The sequence below is a fragment of the Mirounga leonina genome, unplaced genomic scaffold (genome assembly GCF_011800145.1).
Source record: "Mirounga leonina isolate KUSES-001 unplaced genomic scaffold, KU_Mleo_1.0 Mir_94, whole genome shotgun sequence".
Lineage (NCBI taxonomy): Eukaryota > Metazoa > Chordata > Mammalia > Carnivora > Phocidae > Mirounga > Mirounga leonina.
The window spans coordinates 43,102,751-43,125,920 of record NW_023270855.1 but is presented as its reverse complement, the minus strand read 5'-3'; the positions used below and the strand labels follow the sequence as shown (position 1 = coordinate 43,125,920).

The 23,170-nt window shown below is 38.7% G+C and overlaps 1 protein-coding gene across 3 annotated transcripts in view; it reads right to left on the bottom strand.

Moving 5' to 3' along the window:
* SETD2 (SET domain containing 2, histone lysine methyltransferase) overlaps nucleotides 1-23,170 on the bottom strand; it is a 125,597-nt gene that overhangs the window by 13,364 nt on the left and 89,063 nt on the right. For all 3 annotated transcript variants that reach the window (XM_034997270.1, XM_034997271.1, XM_034997272.1), the window contains 4 exons: nucleotides 17,625-18,294; nucleotides 10,928-11,062; nucleotides 8,467-8,606; nucleotides 5,839-5,950 (listed from right to left, as the gene is read on the bottom strand). In XM_034997270.1, the coding sequence (XP_034853161.1) occupies nucleotides 5,839-5,950; nucleotides 8,467-8,606; nucleotides 10,928-11,062; nucleotides 17,625-18,294 (1,057 nt within the window). The remainder of the gene's footprint in view (nucleotides 1-5,838; nucleotides 5,951-8,466; nucleotides 8,607-10,927; nucleotides 11,063-17,624; nucleotides 18,295-23,170) is intronic.

The following is a 23,170-nucleotide window of genomic DNA, read 5'->3' as shown; positions in this document are numbered from 1 at the left end:
TGTTATAAAACCACTCGTAAGAATCTGAATTGTTCTGCATTGGTGCTTACAGATTCCTCTATCTGTAGCCCAATTCCGAATTTTAGGGCTGTGACAGAAGCCTTGAGACATAAACATTGTAGAAATCAAGGAGCCACTCAGCTACTCTGACAGATTCATTCAATCAGTATTTTATTAAGTACCTCTGTGTCATAGATAAGCTGAATAAACCTTTTTTTTTTAATTTTATTTATTTATTTGAGAGAGAATGAGATAGAGAGAGCATGAGAGGGGGAGGGTCAGAGGGAGAAGTAGACTCCCTGCTGAGCAGGGAGCCCGATGCAGGACTCGATCCCGGGACTCCAGGATCATGACCTGAGCCGAAGGCAGTCGCTTAACCAACTGAGCCACCCAGGCGCCCTCCTTTTGTTCTTGATAGGTAAAGAACCTAAAGCCAAAATCTGTACAAAACTTTCTTAAATATTTATAACCTGTGAAAATTTCATATATAGTTTATTTCTTCTCTGTGAGTAGATTTTGAAAAATCTCTGAAGAACAGCTCTCCTACATGGCCAAAAGTGCCCTTCACCAAGTAATGTAAATGTTCCTGAAGTCAGGCAGTTCACCCCATCACTGCCCACTCAGAAATTTCCCATATGGATGGGGCAGCCTTCTGCTACAGGTGCTGGTCAGCCTTCTCCCAGCTTCCACGGGTACACAGCACTTGAGTGGATTTCACAAGTATTCTCTTCTACCCTCCAGGATAATGGACCAAAACAATGCCAAAATCGTGCTCATTATTCATACTCAAAGATCACTGAACTCTTACTTCATAAGAGCTGAGGTTGACTCAGCTCCTGGTGATCCAGAAACTAATCTGACTGCTTCTATATGTGAATCACTAACTGAAAATCAAAGACAGTTAACAGGACTCTCAGTGATCACCCCATGACCAGGTAAGCTATTTGAGTGGTGGGGGCTCAGGTCACACCACTATCATCCTTTACCCTCACCGACAGCACACAGTGCTTTACACATGACTCCCAACTATTACTGGGCTGTTCTCCTTAAAAGAATTTCCAGATTTGATGCTTGTCATGTTTACACATTGAGGGAAGCAGAATCAAAGATTGTAATAATCTTTGACTCCCAAGTAAACAGGCCAATATGTCTTTTTTTATGTTCATGCTGGTTTGAGCTACATTTTTGTTATTCACAACTGAAAGAGCATTTGCAAATACAAAGGTGTAATATTAAAGATGCCGCAAACAACAAAGTATTTTACATGCAAGAATAGGGAGAAAAAGTTTAGACAAAAGTAAATGGCCATAGAAAGACAGTTTGTTTTCCTTTATTCTGAATTACATGGCTAGAATGTTTCAAGCTGGTTACCAAAGGTGTCATTTACATAAAATCGAACATTAGGTGTAAAACCTTTTCAAATTATTTTTATCTTCTGCTCAGGTAGAAAGGTACACTTATTTCACTAACAGTCAAATGCACTCAAGGAACTGAAGTTATTTATAAAAGCCCTGTTTTGGTCTGACTCTGATTCCATGTGGGAGAGAAGACACCTCTAACCTATCACTATTTGTTCACAATAAGAACTATTATTTGGCAGCCTAATTACTTTGTGCACACTCATTATGATTTGAATTCCAAGAGAGAGTTATGTATGTATTTGTACTATAGCAAAGAAGAAGAACAGAAAAATTTCTCTCCTATTTTCTCTGAAAGCAGACATCTTTGAATCTCCATTAGACATCTCACTCTGGGGATGCCTGGGTGGCTGAGTTGGTTAAGTGTCTGCCTTTGGCTCAGGTCATGATCCCAGAGTCCTGGGTTTGAGTCCCGCATAGGGCTCCCTGCTCTGTGGGGAGTCTACTTCTCCCTCTGCCTGCCGCTTTCCCTGCTTGTGCTTTCTCTCTCTGACAAATAAATAAAATCTTAAAAAAAAAAAAAAAAAAAAAAAGAAGTCTCACTCTGTAACCCCTCTTAGGCAATTAAGAGGTAGGAGGAATGTTTCCTCTTTCTAATTTCCCACTCCTTCTCATCCTTACACATGCACCATCCCTTTATCCTGACACACAGAAGCATAGTGATATATGAGAGTTATTTTTGAGTTAAGCACTGGATTTATATTTGCTTTTGCAGACTCCTGAATGGACTCCTTGTTGTCTGTTGCTTAACATTCCTGAAATAATTTAATGATATAACTGAAACAAATGTCAGGAGGCTAGCCTTTAAGAAATGCTAGAGAAAGGCTACACTATACGGGTTGGAGAAAATTCTAGTACTCTTACAAGTATACAGTACAGTCCTTCAAACATCTCTCTGCTATAAATGCAAATGTGCAGATTTCTTTTTTTTTTTTTTTAAGATTTTATTTATTTATTTGACAGAGAGAGAGTACAACCAGGGGAAGCAGCAGGCAGAGGGAGAGGCCAAAGCAGGCTCCCTGCTCAGCAGGGAGCCCAATGTGGGGATCGATCCCAGGACCCTGGGATCATGACCTGATACGAAGGCAGACGCTTAACCGACTGAGCCACTGAGGCACCCCTGCAAATATGCTGATTTCTTAACTTTCCTGGTCTGTCCTTCTGTAACAAATGAAACACACCTTGAGGGATAAAATACATGCTCACGTATTAAACAGAAAGTAATAGTATATAGTTAAAATATATTATTTTTTCAGAAGCCTATTACCAGGCTTCAAAAAAAGTATTAAAAATACACCGAGTTCTTTGCAGTCTCTTACATTAGACCACTAATTTAAATTTAAGCTCATGAGTGGTGTGGTACCGTTATTTGAAAACAGAAAATCTTCCCTCTCATCGCTGATATTTTATTATTTATTTACTCACTTATTTATTTATTTAGAGGAGGGAGGGGCAGAGGAACGGGGAGAAAGAGAATCTTAAGCAGGCTCCATGCCCAGTGCTTACGCAGGGCTCGATCTCACAACCCTGAGATCATGACCTAGCTGAAATCAAGAGCCAGACGCTCAACCAACTCAGCCACCCAGGCGCCCCTTATCGCTGACATTTTAAGAAGAGCACCAAGGAACACTCTTCCATTATCAGACAGGGGAAATTCCACCATTTTAGTCATTCCCAAGCGGAATTTCATCTTGGGGGTCATCTCATTATCTCACTACACAATTAAAACAAAAATTGTAATTTTTAGTTGGTGGTTTAAACCCCTAAGTAGAGACCCGAGGAGAAAACACTTCTCTATAGCCATAGAAAGCTATTTTTTTCCTTCTGAAGTTCCTTAATCATAGTCAAGTTATATCCACCATGCTCTGACCAATTTCCTGGCTGAGGTCTGGCCCTTCAAATTTCACACAAGCTTTCACAACATAAGCATGCAGTAAGAGCTTCAATATTTACAATTCATGAAAGGGATACATGCATCCGTACCAGTCCATCTGTGGACTATTCCCTCCCAACTTTCAAATCTGATCAACCAAACTAAGTCTGTTACTTTGCCATCTATTGACCACAACAACAGTATTAATTCTAGTCCTAACTTTGAACTGACGCTCCAGTATGTTTATAGATTAGTTTTCCACTAAAAACTAATTATATACCCACATATTTTTCCACAGTTGTCACTGTGAATATCATGTGAATTTAGAGCACAGCAGCTTTTTTGGAATTCAGTGTATGTATCTAGTATAACTAATCTAGGGCAGGAATTGAGAACCCACAGCCTTGACTAGAACATGTTACTTACTTTCTCTGTATGTTATCAGATACAACCTGATCAATATACTCACTTTGAGTAATATGTATATAGCGAGATTTTGCGTTATACTTCTCCTACAGTCAATCAAGCAGTATTCTACAGACCAAAAGACTGAATCATGATTAACAGTCAAGGTGCAAAAGGTAATGTCTCTTGACATGCTTGATAAACCTGGTCTCAGAGCTCAGCTGTATTCCTGTATGCACCAGAGATCTCTTCTCATACCTTCTGTTTATTTTTCAAAAGATATAACTAACATAGCTACAGAAGTCTGGAAAGAGGGAGCTACTGTGGTTTTTGTCTGTAAGCTTCTGGATACTTTAAGTGGCAGTTGCCTGACAATTCTGGGCATATTCCTAAATGAGTCAAGAAATGTGACAATAGCATAGCTACAGTGATGCGGTTAAGTGACTCAAATGATTCATCTGAAATTTAGCAAGTTCCACATGGATTTAACTTAAGTACATACTTTTTTTGGCAAATGCCAAATATATGAAGGAAGAAAAACATTTCTCCCAAAGTGAATAAAATGTGAAAGAAGGTATGTTGTTTTCACTTTATTCTCTCACTCCAGCTCCTTCCCTTCTGCCCTCTTCCCTCTCCCTACCTCTCCAATGACTTAACTAGTTAAGTGACTCTTCTTGTTTAAAAAAAAAAAAAATATATATATATATATATATATACACACACACACAGGGCGCCTGGGTGGCTCAGTCGTTAAGCGTCTGCCTTCGGCTCAGGTCATGATCCCAGGGTCCTGGGATCGAGCCCCACATCAGGCTCCCTGCTCAGCAGGAGGCCTGCTTCTCCCTCTCCCACTCCCCCTGCTTGTGTGCCCTCTCTCGCTGTGTCTCTCTCTGTCAAATAAATAAATAAAATTTTTTTAAAAAAATAAAAAATAAAAAAAATACTATTCAGATCTTAGGACACAGAAATACGGTCTTTGATTTCACTCAAGACACCTCACCCTAGGAGACAGTGAGTCCTGTTACAAATAGGGATAAAAATGGTTATAATTCAGTCACTGTGTATTTAATTTACTTGGTCTCTAATCCTATTTACTGTTTTGTCAGAGGGAGAGATGAGGAATAAGCTTTTTGCCTTCTTTGTTCTAAAATAATATCTCCATAGTAAAATATTTGTCCCAACTCTTAAAAAAAAAAAAAAAAAAAGGTGGGGGTGTGTGGAATACTCCTTTGGTGAGGTTTTATGTAAACAGTTAATGTTTTCCCAGACCCATCAATCCCAAATGGCAGGACACTAAACTATACCATCTATGTAAGATTTCAGTTAATGAGCTAAAACACATTTAAAAAGAAACATAGAGCATCAAGGAGAATGCAGCAGATGTATAAGGAAACAGCTAAGATAGATATTTTTTAAGATTTTAAGTAATCTCTACACCCAATGTGGGGCTCAAATTCACAACCCCAAGATCAAGAGTCGCATGCTCCACTGACTGAGCCAGCCAAGTACCCAAAGAGCTGAGATATATTAAAGGAGGTTATGATGGAGTATAAATACCATGATTGTATCTGTGTGTTTAAAATGGGGAAAAAAAAAAAAGAAAGAAAAAGAAAAACACCTGTATGTGTGTATGTTTTCCAGAAAGGTCTAGAAGAACATATGCCAAAGAAAGGTTTCACAACCTTGGCACTATTGACATTTTGGGCCAGTTCTTTGTTGTGGGAGGCTGTCCTGTGCACTGTAAGATAGTTCATAACTTCCCTGGCTTCTACCCTCTAGAAGCCAGTAGCATCCCCTCAGTTGCAACAACCAAAAATGTCTCTAAATATTATTATCAAATGTCCTCTGGGGAGCAAAACTGCTCTCAGTTGAGAATTCCTGCACTAGTTAACAGTATTTATCTCCACAGAGGGAAGACGATAGGAGAGCAGCTGAAAAGAAAGTGAGGGCTTTTATTTTTTGCTCTACATACCATACTTCTGTACTGTTTGGATTTCCTAGTCCTGTCCAGTATTTATTACATGTGTTAATTCTCCAGAACAATAAGGAAAATAGAATCACAAGACCACACACTACTGGCCCTGCAAAATGACAGGACGTAGATTCCCAAATGATCAGAAAACACGTGTAAGCCACACTCACCTTCATGGGGTTTTCATCATATGTTGGGGTTCCCAGGTCCATCTCCGCTTCATGCTCAAGGCTGGCATCATCTCCTGGGCTTTCCCAAGTAGGCGGATCCCACTGAGTCTGCCTAGAAGGTAAGAACAGCCATGCTGTCATGGCCAGAAAGCAGAGAACTCTGGCACAGGCATCTCTACTCATATACACATGAAATACAACATATATAATGAGGCATAGAATAAGTCAGCTTCATAAGATAGAGACATTCGTTTGCTATCTTCCCAGCAGCATGATTCTATCCCAGAGACATACATCATCTAGTCCACCGTATTTCTCTAGCCAATGAGGTGGCAATGTTTACTGGGTGTCAAAGGAGCAGTAAAACCAAACATCCTATTTCTCACCTGGCTCTTAATGTTCTGGAAAGAGGATTTAACAAAACCTGAGAAGTACATGGAGTCAGTGCTTGCCTTTGCCTCCCCTCTGCAGGTGAAGAGACCAATAGTGATTGTACCTAGCATGTACTTGGACCAAATAAAATGAATCACAACACACTCCTCACAATCCTTGGCCAAGTGAGAAAATTGTTCCTTGCTTTAGGAGCCTTCTTGTCTGTGGTTGTGCCCCTTTGCTTTAATGACTGACAGCATGGAAAAGACTTCAGGTTAAAAACTTGTGCCCTCAGCTCAAAATATTCTCAACTGCAAGAAGAAGGGTTCTACCGTGTTAACTCACTGCATGTTTATTAGTTGCTTTGAAAATACGCAAGCATAGATTTTTTTTTTTTTAAGCTAGATCTGTGAGATAACAACTGGAAGTAAGAAAATTCCTGTTCAGGAGTCTGAAGTCAGCTGCCACAGGGAACGCTATAAGGAAAATCACTTAAAATGTCAAAAGCCTCCGAGAACTAGCAGCCTATCTGGCTGGCTAGTCCTGCCGCCGCGGTCTTCTGCTCTCCTACCATGGTATCTTTAGTCGGCAACATCATAGACACTTGATAAAGCATAAAGGAAAATATTTGACTGTATGAAATTTTTAAACTCGTAAGACATTACAAAGACATTTGCAATACTCTTGATAAAAAGATCTAACAATAATGACAGAAAATGGGCAGATGTCCCAAACAAGCAATTCACAAAAGATACAAGTGGCCAATAATTTACTGAAGATGGTCCATTTCAACAATAAAAGAATTAAAAATGAAAGTAAGATTTCTCACCTATTAGATTTACAAGATTAGAAGAAACTACATAAAGAAAAAGGCACTATTGTATACTTTTTGTGGGAGGCTACATTGCTACAATTTTTTTAATGGTAAGCTGACAATAATTATCAATTTAAAATGTCCATCTCTTTTAACCAACAACTCCACCTCTAGAAATCAACCCAAAGAAGGTAGTAAGATTGGAGTTATATTTAAAACAGTGAAAATCCAACAATGAGGGTGGGTTATTTTTGTACAGCCATACAAGAGAGCAGGATTTGGCAAACTTTTTTTCTATAAATGATCGAAGAGTAAATATCTTTGACTTTGTGGGCCATATGGTCTCTGTCACAACTACTCTACTCTGCCATTATAGTGTGAAAGCAGCCATAAATAACTCCTAAATAAACGGGGGTGGCTGTGTTCCCCCAAAAACTTTATTTGCAAATACAAGTGGCCTGTGGGCATAATTTGCTGACCCCTGAAACAAAGTATAAGCATGCACTAAAAATAATGTAGTTCTATATACCTATAACTAATAAAGTTCTATATAGATTGGTAAAAAGATTATAAAACATGTATCCCAACAACTCACTTAAGATTATATACCAATGAGTGTACACATACACACACACAAACACACAGAAAGCACATATATTCACATAAAGTTATCTGTCTAAAAGATGTATGCATTTTTTAAACTTCTAGGTAAAAGATAATTTGGGCTTTTTACATATAGTAGAGGTCATCAAACTATGGCTCATGGGCCAAATCTGGCCTCCTATTTTGTAAATCAAGTTTTATTGGACACAGACATGATCATTCACTTATATACGGTCTATGGGCTATTTGCACAACGGCAGAATTGCGTAGTTGTGACAGAGACTGACTGGCAAAGCCTAAAATATTCATTATATCTGGCCTTTTATAGAAAAGGTTTGCTCATGATCCCTGATACCTACACAATGTTAGATGAAGTCATTATCTTTTTAACATTAGTTTTCTCCAAGAGTCCTGCAGATTAAAAATACACCAAAATATATCTATCTTTTAAAAAGGACTAAAGTCTAAGGTATGACGTAACATTTAAGATGTGATTCTGGAAATCTAGCAGCCCTCAAGCACAATGAACAGCAGACAATGACATCGAGCCAATATCCATAAATCTCCGCTTATGATGGCAGCTCCTTTGAACAACTGAAAGCTGATCTGGGATGCCCAACCGCCTTTTTTTTTTAAGATTTTATTTATTTATTTGACAGAGAGAGAGAGAGCACAAGTAGGCAGAGAGGCAGGCAGAGGGAGAGGGAGAAGCAGGCTCCCCGCCGAGCAGGGAGCCTGATGTGGGACTCAATCCCAGAACCCTGGGATCATGATCTGAGCCAAAGGCAGTCGCTTAACCAACTGAGCCACCCAGGAGCCCCCCCAAAAGTCCTTCTTACCTTGTGATCACATGGTAGTAATAAATCTTCCCTTCTGGATCTCGGGCTGTCTTCCAGTTGGGAGGTAAGACAATGGTTTTTGGTTTGGGAGGAGAGGGGGGTGGCAGATCCAGTAGATTATTTGTCACTACCATTTCAGGCTAAAAAGAAACACACAAATTCTTGATCAGTGACATCTCTTCTAATCTAGCTGAAAAGGACAACATAGCCTACTTAAGCAATATGTAAAAACATACATCCACCTCTTCTTTTAAAAAAAGATAAAGCAAGGGCCAATCTGGGAAATGATCAGAGATGGTGTATATGAATAGCTTTAGGGATCTATCAGAAAACTGACAGTTGGCTCCAAGTTCACCATCCAAGAGATCACATTTAAAAATACTCAGCAGCTCAGTATCTAGAGCAGTATCTTGCAACCTTAATAAAACCAATGCTAAATGGCATATACCAACTTCAGGATACTGATGAGCTGAATTAGCTTTATATAGAGCTCTCTCTCTCTCTTTTTTTAAAGAAAAAATCTGAAAAGCAAGTATGACAGAATGTTAACATTTATCCATTATCGATTTTTCTGTATGTTTGAAACTTCATATTTATATTAAAAAAATTTAATGTCACATTTTGAAAAACATAAAAACTTCACAATCACTATTAGGGACTGAATTGTTTCCCCCAAATTCATATGTTGGAGCCCTAACTCCTAATGTGACTATTTGGAGAGAGCGCCTTTAAAGAGGGAATTAAAGTTAAATGAGGTCATAAGGGTAGTGCCCTAATCCAACAGGACTGGTGCGCTCATAAGAGGAAGGGACATCAGGGAATGTGGGCAGAGAAAAGGCCAGGGGAAGGTCCAGTGAGAAGACAGCCACTTGCAAACCAAGGAGAGGCCCCAGGAGACACAAAGCCTGCCGACGTCTGATCTTATAGACTTCTAGCCTCTAGAACAGTAAGAAAATAAATTTCTGTTGTTTAAGCCACTCGGTTTGTGGCATTTTGTTATAGTAGCTCTAGCAGACTCATAATAAGTTGTTATAAGAATATATGCCCTTAACTGTTTATTCTATGTAAGCCAGTTAACAAAGAATCATTTTTCTAGCTTTACCTTTGCTTGGGCAAAGAGGAACCCGAGATCCCAGGCTCAGATAAAATAGGACTTTTTTTTTTTTTTTTTAAGATTTTATTTATTTGACAGAGACACAGGGAGAGAGGGAACACAAGCAGGGGGAGTGGGAGAGGGAGAAGCAGGTTTCCCATGGAGCAGGGAGCCCGATGCGGGGCTTGATCCCAGGACCCTGGGACCATGACCTGAGCCAAAGGCAGACACTTAACGACTGAGCCACCCGGACACCCCAAAATGTGACCACTTTTAAGTGAACCTAGGTCTTTGAGCATCACTGCTTTGTGTATACCACTAATCCCTACTTGAGGTAGCTGCTATTTTTTGGTGTCCTGCTCAGTTCTGCTTCATTCCTGTAGTCCTCTAGCCTATAAAGTGACCGCTCTTCCCTAAGCTTTTGTGTCACTTTTCAAATCCAAAAAAAAAAAAAAAAAAAAAGACTACTTCAAATCATTCAGAACTTACCAAATTACTAATCCTTCCCACACTTGGAAATGATTCTTTCCCTCCTCAAACTATCTGCACCTTTTGTGACACTAATCTCTACTTTTAGGATTATTCACTGTGATCCTCAACTCTTAGTGGAATGTCAGCTTCTAAGGATAGGAATGGAAGCTTAGGTTTGTATTAAGAGTTCCCAGAAGGGCCCAACTCATAGCAATCCCTCAAATACCTGCTGGAAGTGCAAACAGTCTTGGCCCCCAACTGTCTTCACGCGCTGTCCTTATACTCCATCCCCACTCACTGTCCTACCTGTCAAAAGCCACTATCACTCAGATGATGCTGCAGGAGGCTTCTCCGACTATCAGAATTCCAGTGCTAATGGGTAAGTTATTCTGTTTGGCTGCTCAATTGCTTCCAATGCCAGCCTCCTATTTCCCACTTCATCAAGATTTCACCATATCCTTCTCCATATGTGGCAGAATACCATATTGTACAACAAGTATAGTGAAGTATATCACTCATTTTTTTTACCACTAGTCTGTGGTGTCTAGTGTAGTATCATATTCTAGTGCTCCATAAAATAAAAACAGCTACTTGAGAAAATTGTTACATTAGAAATTCACAGCAAAGTCTAAAAATACAAGGTCAGTTAAAATTACAAATAAAAGGGATACCAGAAGCAAAATACGTATCTATCAACACTGCCGTTAATTCTATAGAATTTTTTAAAAAATGGCTGAGTAATGCTTCCTCAGGGACACAAGCCCTTGAGTGAAACTGGGGACTACAAAAGTTAAAAACAAAAAACAGTAAAAAAAAAAACAACAAAAAACAAAAGTAAACCTTCTAAAGATGAGGTACGCAGCCAATGAGCATTTTATCAACTGAAATATTTCTTACTGGCTGTAAGGGCTGAGGCTGCCCTGGGGCGACTATTGTCGTCACGGCCGCGGCTGGCTGGACCACCACTCCTTGCGGGTGAGCGGTGAAAATCTGTTGTCCCTGGATATACTGAAGACTTGGCTGGGCATAACTCTAAAAGATAAAATGAAGAAATCCACAATTTAGACGTTTCTAGCTCTAATACAGCAGTAATTAATTTCGAAGTTGGCATCATCTTACTGGAATCCATTAATTTTTAAAAACTTTTAGTAAAGAATATTTGGATACAAATGTGTAAAACTCGTTACAAACACAGGAGTTTCTTTCTTTTCTTTTTTTTAATAATTCCCTAGTCATTTACTTACCTTGGTTTTATCATTTAAAAAACAAAAAGAAACCCAGAAAAAAAAAAAAAACTGGGGGGCAGTGCGGGGGGGCGGCTCCTAGGAGCTGTCCGAGGCCACAGTACTGGAGTGCGGCACTTAGGATATCCAAGAGACCGCTACCCAGGGCTCTTTGCAGAGAGCCTTTATACCACCAACTAAAAACTACCAGGTTGTTCTGACCAGAAAATGTCAAAGACAGTGAGGGATTTGTAGCAGAGGAAGTAAGATGGTGATCAAATTTTAAACTTGTCTTTTAGCTTTCTGTAGTCTTCAATAATACAGCTCCTTCCAAGGACGACAGCAGAATTCATTTCATCCAAAATTTTTACGACGCACGGATTCATACCATGCTTTATGAAGCTTGAAGCCCTTTCATATACATTATCTCATTTAGTCCCGAGTCCCGACCACCATGAAAGGTTGGTATCTCCCACACCTGGAGTTACCTAAAAAAGTGCCATGGCTGCAACTTACACCTACTCTGGAATTAGTTCTCATCAAAAGAAAAACTGCTTAAAGAAAGGTGACAACAGGGGCGCCTGGGTGGCTCGGTCGGTTAAGCGGCTGCCTTCGGCTCAGGTCATGATCCTGGGGTCTTGGGATCGAGCCCCACAACCGGCTCCCTGCTCAGCGGAGAGCTTGCTTCTCCCTCTCCATTTGCCTGCCACTCTGCCTACTTATGCTCTCCTCTCTCTCTGTCAAATAAATAAATAAAATCTTAAAAAAAAAAAGAAGAGGTGACAACCCTAAGAATAACCCTGTTGTCTTAAGAGGTGATGACTACCAAGGAAATGAACAGGTATCCTGTACTTAAAGACAGATTTTGATCCTCAAACTGAGATTCTACCACATAAAATGATTTCAGAGGCATATATTGATTGATAAGTACCCAAAATACAAAATATAACCATTCCAAATGATACCAGTAAATAACCAAGGAGTCTGAATAGGCCAATGGAGCTAACGAGATTTCTGGATGAGTAAGTACTGAGAAGGCACCGAGAAAAAGAGAAGAATACAACATTATTTTTTTTTTTAAGATTTTATTTATTTGACAGAGAGAGACACAGCAAGAAAGGGAACACAAGCAGGGGGAGTGAGAGTGGGAGAAGCAGGCCTCCCGCTGAGCAGGGAGCCCGATGCGGGGCTCGATCCCAAGACCCCATTCTTGGGGCAGATGCCCAACGACTGAGCCACCCAGGAGCCCCCCCCAAAAGACTTTTTAACGCTGATGCATACCCACACAATACAATCAGAGTTCAGTACAAAAGGATATCAGCAAGAAAGATGACCAAATACTGTTTAAGAAACTTAAAAGTATAATCTCAAAGGCAAAGTATAAATAATTCTGTAAGTTTAATTTCAACTTTGCTAAAAATAAGCCATAAAACAAAACATATCTACCTGGGTTCTAGCCTATCATCACCAATTTATCTGGAAAGTAAACTTCCAAGGGCCCTGATGCCCAGTAAGAAGCATCCTGAAGAGTGGATACAAGAGGCAAGTCACTGTGCATACAGGGGGTTAATATATATGTGCTGGTAAATCTGATTCTGAGTAAAAACAGTTTCTGGGGGGCCCAGTAAGAAGCATCCTGAAGAGTGGATACAAGAGGCAAGTCACTGTGCATACAGGGGGTTAATATATATGTGCTGGTAAATCTGATTCTGAGTAAAAACAGGGTCTGACTCTCGGTTTTGGCTCAGATCATGATCTCACGGGTGGTGAGACCAAGCCCCGCATTGGGCTCTGTGCTCAGTGGGGAGTTTGCTCAGAATTCTCTCCCTTTACCCCTCCCCACACTCATGCACACACATGTGCAAGCGCGCGCTCTCTCTCTCAAATAAATAAATAAATCTTAAAAAAAAAAGGTTTCTGGGAGGCTGAAGAAGGCAGTAAACTGATAAACATGTTATCTCCAAAGTGATCAAGAGGTTAAGCACCCAAATCTACAACAGAAAAATGCTAATATTTTGGAGGCTAAAAATTCCTTTGACCCTCAGTAATCCTTTGCTCCTGGAGAATCTGTCTGACAAGATGAGAGTTAATAAGTAAGGCTCATCAATGGAGACACTTTAAAGGACCTGATTAATGTGAAGTAAAGCTATGGTTTCTTTAGCATGAAGACTGACTCCAAATGCTGGCTGTGCAGTGACTTCTGAACTGAAATGGCTTTATCTAGTTTGATCATTCCCTGCATTTACCAGATGAGGCTCCAGACAAATTTCACCTGTTCCTAAAATGCAAACATATATTTTAAAGGATAATAATTTATCATCAGGAAAGAACATAACACATGCTGGAAATAACTTCTAAACGAAATGCCAAAAATATCTGAACGGTATCAGCCTTGCAAAAAAAAAAAAAAAAAAGTCACCCAAGATAGCAATAATCATTTAGAGGTACAGTGTTTAAAGCCCAGACTGTCAAAAAGAAAGAGGAAAATGAACATTCTTCAGGGTTCTATATAATCTGTCCAAACCAGCTGACAATCACATGCCAATGCCAAAACTAAAAATAGCAATGAAAAGGGAAAATGGGTTTGCAGTCCCACTGAGGTTCATATGAAAGATGTACACACTTGTGAGACATAAATAGCATATGCCTGTCAAGTTTCTCTATCTGCTGGGGGAAAATCTGTAGGAGACTGGCTCTCCCCTTCAAGAGACTTGAAATTACACAAAAGCTGATTTCTCAAACATAAATCCAGTCTACAAATATCTTTAAAATAGGACTTCCCATGGAAATTACAAGAGAAATCTAAAAAGGTATAAAATGTTATAAAAGGGAAAACATAATTATTCTGCCCCTACTTCTAGAGAGGGAAAAAAAAAATCACTATTACTTGATATCTGAGTCACTTCACTTCATAATGTGAAAAATTATAGTCCTTAGCACTGCATTTTTTGAGATTTGATTTAGTATGACTTTGTAAGAATAGGTCACTTAGTAATGTCACAAAACCACTATAAATCATGTGGCATCAGTTGAAATTGGGCTTTTATGTTTAATAAGCAATTATGGCAAAAAATGAAAGTCACCTCTGATTGCACATCTGCTCCAAACGTCAAAGATACTGCATACGTACACACACAAATTTGTATTATATCACATACTACCTTCACTGTCAAAGTTATCATATCTTGCAAACTCTCAGTAGCTCATGTTGGTACAGTCAATACTACGTTCAAACACAAATCTCAAGGCCTCCTCCTGGAGGTCAGATCTTTAGACCAGACACCAGAGAGACGACCCTGACTAGGAGCATTTCACACCCCACTAACGTCAATACTCTCTCAGTATCATTAAGGTAACTGAATAATAACTATAATTAAACCTTCAAGGTACATGGTGTTTTAACTCTATCATTATTAGTATCCATTTTCTCATACAAACCTCAACCACTCTGAGGCATTCAGCTCATTTCATAAATAATAAAACTAAAACTGAAGAATATAAACCGAAGCACCTCTCTCCAAGACATATATTAAATGATGGACAGGGACTCAAAACACATACACACTAATAACATGTTCTATGTTTCTCATCACCCATAGCCCAGCATTATCTCTGATAACTAATCTCACAGAGAAGGAGAGGGCAGTCTGGACCATCCAACCCCATTTATCTACCACTCTAGCACACACAAAATAGATTAGGGAGCCAACAAATGACTCCTTGGTAGGAACAGAATGGAAAACTGTAAGCAAGAAAAACCGTGATGCTTGAGTCTTAAGGCTGTGACTTAACCTTTTGCTCAGTGGGATGGAAAAAATAGACTCCATTTTATAAGAATGGCCAAATGACCAGTGACCTCTCTCCTGGGGAGTCTTTAGTAAGTATCCTCCACGACTTTTGCTTATGCTCTAAAACCTAGGTTAAGGACATGCTTCAGGAATAGAAATGGGACAGAAGTAGACCATATTTCTTATATCTGATATACATTCTCGGGGAAAAACTCAAATGAATGGCTTGGTCCAAGAAAGAATATGGCAAGACAGCAGGAGAAGTTAGAATCTAAGAAATTTGTTTAAGACACTTAAAACAGGGGTGCCTGTGTGGCTGAGTCGTTAAGCATTTGCCTTCCGCTCAGGTCATGGTCCCAGGGTCCTGGGATTGAGCCCCAAAAAAGACACTTAAAACATTCTGTAGGAGGCAAAATTAAACATACTAAAAGAAAAACAATACTTAAAAAAAATCGACACCTGATGGCCAATAACACCGATTTTCTTTCTTTCTTTTCTTTTAAGATTTTTATTTATAAGGGGCGCCTGGGTGGCTCAGTAGGTTAAGTGTCTGCCTTCGCCTCAGGTCACGATCCTGGGGTCCTGGGATCAAGCCCCGGGTGGAGCTCCCTGCTCAGTGGGGAGCCTGCTTCTCCCTCTCCCCACCGCCTGCCCGTGCTCTCACTCTCTCAAATAAATGAATAGAATCTTAAAAAAAAAAAAAAAAAAAAAAATTTTTTTTTTTTTTTTTTTAAAGATTTTATTTTTTTATTCATGAGAGACAGAGAGAGAGAGAAGCAGAGGGAGAAGCAGGCTCCCAAGGAGCAGGGAGTCTGATGCAGGACTCGATCCCAGGACTCTGGGATCATGACCTGAGCCGAAGGCAGACGCTTAACCGTCTGAGCCACCCAGGCGCCCGATTTTTATTTTTAAATAACTTCTACACCCAACATGGGGCTTGCACTCACAACCCTGAGATCAAGAGTCACATGCTCTATAGACTGAGCCAGCCATGCACCCCAACATCCATTTTCTTACTAGTCTTATTTAGCACTATAACATTCATTTTAAGCCAAACATGAAAGGAAAAAAAACACCTAAGAATGTTCAGTGCAGTGCTATTTATAATTACAAAAATAACTTTTAAATGACTATCCCCAGGAAAATGGGTAAGCAATGATTTGATAAGCAATGGGAAATAATACAGCCATTAAAATGCGTATCTGTATATTCACACACATATATAAAAATACAGAGTAATTTGGGAAAATGGTTAAGAATCATGTTAAGTAGAAATAATGGGATAGTTTCAAGTCTTCAAAATTACAAATACATAAAATATATAAGCGTGTGGATAAAGAGATCATACAAAATGAAAGTAGTTAACACAGTTAAAATCTCAGGAATTAAAACTGGATACTTTGTCATGGCCTTACAAACTAAATTTTGATGTAGCTTCATCACAAAAATACTAACAGAAATAATATTACCGGTCAGTGCTAAGTAATGTGTGCAGGAAGCATCCCTGCGAGTCTCCCCCATCCAAAATAATTCACCTTTAAGGAGTGATGTAAGAGACGTAGGAATGTGGTGAGGATGCTTTATATATTCTTCTGTTTTGTTTTTTTAAGCTTAAAATGTACTGCTGTATTCTACAGAAAATAAACCTGATTCAAAAGCACAAAAATACACCTTGAAATATAAAGTCAGTATACTCAGCTTTTAAATTTAACATTACTATTTCCTACCACAGTGATATCCTCAGGCTCAGTGCATCAGAGACACTCTTGACAAACTTCATGATGATCAACATGCAGGGGATAAAAAAATAATATACACACTGGGTGGGTCTAAGAAGAAGAAAAGGGCAAGCCATCTCTTGACTCAATTACCATGACAAAGTGTTCTCCCACTGTAGGGATATGAAAGAATAAACTGTATATTATTCACTGCCTACAAGCAAAAAGAGAGGAGTATCCAAAAGCCTCTCTCTGATCACTTGCTTTTGGGGAAGTCAGCTGGAATATTTTAAGAAGCCCTACTGAGAGGTCCACGTGAAGACAGAAAACAGAGTTAACAACCATGTGAGTGAGCTTGAAAGTGAATCTTCCATCCTCTGCCTAACGACTGTAATTTCACAGACTCTGAGCCCGAACCATTCATCCAGACAAGCTACTTTTGAATTCCTGACCCACAACAACTGTGAGATGATAATTACTAGTTGTCTTAAGCTGCTAAATTCTGGTGTAATTTGTTACACAACAGTAGATAGCTAATATAATTGATTGATATTTAAAAGTAATCAATGGCGGGCGCCTGGGTGGCTCAGATGGTTAAGCGTCTGCCTTCGGCTCAGGTCATGATCTCAGGGTCCTGGGATCGAGTCCCGCATCGGGCTCCCTGCTCTGCGGGGAGCCTGCTTCTCCCTCTCCCACTCCCCCTGCTTGTGTTCCCTCTCTCGCTGTGTCTCTCTCTGTCAAATAAATAAATAAAATCTTTAAAAAAAAAAAAAAAAGTAATCAATGGCAGGACTTCAGCTTCACATCAGATTTAACATCCCATAAACAGACCAAGACACACAAGAGCGGTTCCAAAATTAGTTACCTGTACAATTGGTGGAGTTGTCTGTGAATAGGGTGATGTCACACCATAGACAGTTGGACAAGTCTGTCCCTGATAATATATGGTTGCTTGAGACTGTGCAGGAGAATACTGCTGCTGGACACTGACTGACTGTTGATTTGAATCCCAAACACCGTAATTCTGTCCTTGGACTGGGCCTGGGGCTGGCACTGGCAAGACGGTGACGCTGGAGTCTTGGTGTACCACACCATCACTTTGGGCCACATACTGTGAACTGGAAACTTCCACAGGGGCTGCTACATGGGGCACCACTGGCACGGGTGGAGGGGCAGCAAGGGGTTCTGTAGAATGTCCCACCAAGGGCTGAGAATGATCGTAAGGAGCAGGAGAACACACGGGGTCCATGCTGGGTGTGGGAAGGAGCACCTTTCCAGCATTAGGGTTGCTGGGATCCACATAGGCCTGCATGGGATAACCTGGTGGGTAGCCGGCGAAGGGGTGATGAGGGGCATTGTAACCAAGAGAGTCATAGGGCAGTGGAGACGTCATTCCCAGGGTCTGCATCTGCTGCTGTTGTTTCTGAGCCTCCCGCTGAGCCACCTCTTGCTCAAATAACTTCCGACGCTCCTCTGTAGAAAGTTTATTGCGGTCTTTAATTCGTACTTTCTTTTTAGAAGTTGGTGTATCATATCTAGAAAGAAAATAGTAAGAGCATCACAAACGGTTTTCCCCAAATCAAGGACATAATCAAAGCATTAATAAAGGTTATGTCACTCAATACTAAACCATTAATCACACCAACTCCAATTTGGCATTGGTTAAAAATCGGTCAAAATTACTTAAGGAATCCTGCTGATAGAAGAGAATCCCAAGAAAACAGTTAGAAAAAAATAATAACTTTATCTTTATTCTCAGATTCTTGAACTTCAAATTAAAGATACATATAATATTCTAAATAGATTCTTCTTTATATTTGTATAGTCCTCTATACACTCTACAAATTCTGAAATTTAAACAAAATACACTAATAAAAGCTAAAGAATTTGACATCTGTCTGACCACAAATATTTAAGACAAATTCAACAGAGGGCAGTTAAGTGAAGGATGAGAATGCACACATAAAAATATGGAGAGTTATATTCACCTCCTCTTCTCTGTGCAATACCAAATATAATATTTTACTGCTAAGCCTAATGCCCTGTGATGGTTTTGACAAGGCCTCCTGGAAACCATCAGCTCTAACATTCACAAGAAGAGAACTGAGGGCTTAAAAGAGTCTGCTGTGAAGTTCTATGGAGTCAATCAAACTTTTAAGAAAGTTCTATTGGCAAAAATTTTAAAATGACAACTAATTTCAAGAGGTTTCATTGCAAAGAAACCTCTAAGAACAGCTTCACGGACAAGGGCATAACATTTATTCAAACATCAAAAAACATATGGTCTAAAAAACTAAGCTGAAAAGTTCCTTTAAAGTGTTAATGGGATGGTAGTACCCTTAGCTGCCTGGCAAAAACAAATGCAAATAGTTTATAAAGGTGCTTAAATTTAAGGTGCTTAAATCCAGGCTTCAGTGAATTCCCACAGATCAAATTCTTTTTTTTTTTTTTTAAAGATTTTATTTATTTATTTGACAGAGACATAGCGAGAGAGGGAACACAAGCAGGGGGAGTAGGAGAGGGAGAAGCAGGCTTCCCCGCGGAGCAGGGAGCCCGATGCGGGGCTCGATCCCAGGACCCTGGGATCATGACCTGAGCCGAAGGCAGACGCTTAATGACTGAGCCACCCAGGTGCCCCTCACAGATCAAATTCTAAGGAACATGATGAGTTCATTAGAAAATAAAATTATAGGGGGGCCTGGGTGGCTCAGATGGTTAAGCGTCTGCCTTCGGCTCAGGTCATGATCCCAGGGTCCTGGGATCGAGCCCCACATTGGGCTCTCGGCTCAGCGGGGAGCCTGCTTCTCCCTCACCCACTCCCCCTGCTAGTGCTTTCTCTGTGTCTCAAATGAATAAATAAAATCTTTTAAAAAAAAAAAGAAAAGAAAATTATAAAAATATTTATACATATATCTATATAAATGAGAGGAATAAACCCACAAAAACTACTGGTACTGGAATTATCCAATACAGACTATAAGAGACATTTAATATGTTTAATGAAATAAGAGGCTATTAAAAATATTACTAAGGAATGGGACCATAAAAAACTATCAGGTAGATTTGAAAAAGAACCCCATGAAACATCTAGAAAGGAAAAAGAGTAGAAATTAAAACTCAATTATCATATAAAATTGAGCATGCACATACCTGACAATTCAACAATTCTACTCACATACCCAGGAGACCCTGTTGCACATGTACATCAAAATTAGGTAATAGCGCTATACATAATAGAAAAAACTCTATAACAAAATGTTACACACAGCAATGCAAATGAATAAACGACACATACAATTGTGGATAAATCTTAGCAATACAATATCAAGTTGAAAACAAAGCAGCCTCAAATTAAACACAGAAGAGCAGCCTTTTCATAAAGTTAAAAACTAACATATTATTTTAAAATATATATTAGAGAACATAAAATGGTATTTTAAAAAAGGAAAGCCAGGGTATAATAAACACAGGATGCAAGACGGTGTCATCTCAAGTAGTAAAGGCAGGGGATAGTATAGAAAGAAATGGCTTAGCTAGATTTATATGATGGTTAAGATCACAGCACAAAAGCATTATAATATATGGAGAAGTTGATGCACAGAAATGGTAAGTGTCATGAACCAAGAAATAATCCAACATTCAATTCAATGTCCCTAAGATCCATGGTATGGTTAAGTTAAGAGATGAGATCTGAAGAGAATTAGTAACATAGAAAACGATCTTCAAATTCAAAAAGCTCAATGAATTTCAACCAGAGAAACGAAAAAGAAATCCTCATATTAACATAGGGTAGTGATACTGCAGTACACCAAATACAAAGAGAGCATCTTAAAAGCAGACCAAGAGAAAAGCCAGATTACTTAAAGAACAATTAGACCAAGAAGTTTCACAGGAGAAGTAGGGGAAGCCAGAAGACAACAATAACATATGCTTCAAAGTGTTGAGAAAAACTTTTAACTTAGCAAAACTTCCTTTAAAAATGAGAGTCCATGTTCACATAAAGACTCATACATATACAAGTCTTACACTTGTAATAATCACAACAGCCATCTGGAAACAATCCAAATGCCTATCAAATAACGATTTTATAAATAAACTCTGGTAATACCTACCCAGTGAACTACCACTCATTAATAAAAAGGAACTACTGAGACACATAACATAAATGGATCTCAAATGCAATCTGCTAAGAGAAAGACACATCAAATACTATCTAGAGTATGATGCCATATATACATGACATTCTGGGAAAGACAAAATCAGAGGGTCAGAAAGCAGTGGCTGGCGCCCAGTAACTAGGGATAGAAGAAGGGGATCACTCACAAAGAGCCCAAGAGAATTTTGAGATGACAGAAATGTCTATATGATGACTGTCAGTGGTTACTTAACTGCATGCATTTGACAAAACACACTGAATTATGTACTTATAATTAAATATTTCTATAAGAAATTTATATCTACTGACTAAATAAAGCTGATTTTTAAAACAGGGTGAGCAATGCAAACAAGATTCTTTAGACAAAAACTGAAAAATACGATGAACAAAAAGTCACTAAACAAAATCTTTTAAAGCATTTAGGTCTGAGGAGAAAGGAGAATAAAGAAACTGATAAATGTAAACAAATTAGTAAGTCAGTCTGTGTACATATAAAAAATTGACAATAACTGATGGGAAGGGGCGCCTGGGTGGCTCAGTCATTAAGCGTCTGCCTTCAGCTCCAGTCATGGTCCCAGGGTTCTGGGATCGAGCCCCACATCGGGCTCCCTGCTCGGCGGGAAGCCTGCTTCTCCCTCTCTATGTCTCTGTCAAATAAATAAATAAAATCTTAAAAAAAAAAAAACTGATGGGAAGAAGGAGCAACAAGAAATTATAATGCTGGACAAAAACAGCATATAAATTGGGAAGGCTGAATGATCAGAGTATCCTAAAGTACTAATGTTGTTCAAGATTCTGATTAGCTTTAGATTTTATTTAAGTGAAACATAGCAGTTAAAGAAATGCCACAAAGAATTAAAAAAAAACCAAATCAATCAGCCATAAAGCTATTAATCAGACACAGAAAAGTCAGTAAAATCCTACCAACAGGAAGATAGCATACTTCTATTAACATCAAATGAAATAGACTCTAAAGCAAGTCTCAATAAAATTCTAAGAACTGGTATAATACAAACTGATTAATGGCAATTATATTTGAAATTTAACGAAAAGAAATTTAAACACACTGCAAACCATAATAGTATCTAGAACTAGGTTATGATAAAACTGCACTATCAAAAGAGTAGTTCAAATAGTATTTATGGAGAAATTTAAATCTTTACTTTGAAGAGAAAAATACTGAAAATTAATGAGATAAAAATCCCAATTATTCCAATTAAAATTTTAAAAAATTATATAATAAGCCCAAAAAAGTGGGGAAAAAAAAATTACCAAAATAAAAAAACACTGTTATTCAGTGATTTGTACTGAAGGTACTGCTAGCAAAATAGCAAGAGCAAGGAAAAAGGACTAGAAAGGAAAAACAAAAATTTACATGATGGGGACTGTTGACAAAGACAAAAAAAAAAAAGGCAAAACCCCCTATACTTTTGAAATATCAGTGAGAGTTCCATATGGTCACCAAACGAGATCAATATACAAAAGTCAATTGCGCATCTACACACCAGCAACAAGCTGAAGATGTAACCAGAAATTAAGGTTCCCAGAAATGAATATACCAAGATACCTAAGTTTTTCTGGAAGAAACTATCAACAATTAAGGAGATTAATGAAAAACTTAATATTTAAAATATTAAAGAAGACCTAACTAGACAGAGCATATCTGAATACTCAGTTTGAATACAGGAACAGGAATACTCAAAATTATAAAGATGTCAAGTCTCTTCAGAATCATCTTGGTGGGGGGCGGGGGTGTGGAGGGAGTAGGAGAATCATGACAAGCAGATCCTAAGGAGAACAAGTCTCAGAAAAGAAATGACATCCCAGAAGATCAAGTAGGGGTTTGCTCTACTTGCTAACAAGACTTAATATAAGCTACAGTCACATTATTAGCCCCAAAACAGATCCTCCCACATATAAAAACTTATTAGAGACAGTGCTACAGATCAAGGAGAAAGGATTGGGCTTTCAAGTGAATGGTGCAGAGACAACTGGGTATTCACTTAGAAAAAAATGAAACCATATCCCTACCTCACAACATATACAAAAATTAATTCCCAATAAATTAAGCACAAGAAAAGAGCATCATCACCTCAAGGATAGGGAAGAATTTCTTAAAACATAGCACTAACCATGAAGGAAATATACATGTGATATATTCAATTATACCATAATTAATAAATTCTATATATCAGAAGACACACAAGAGTCAAAATACAAGCCACAAACTGGGAAAAAAATACTTGCAAAAATTA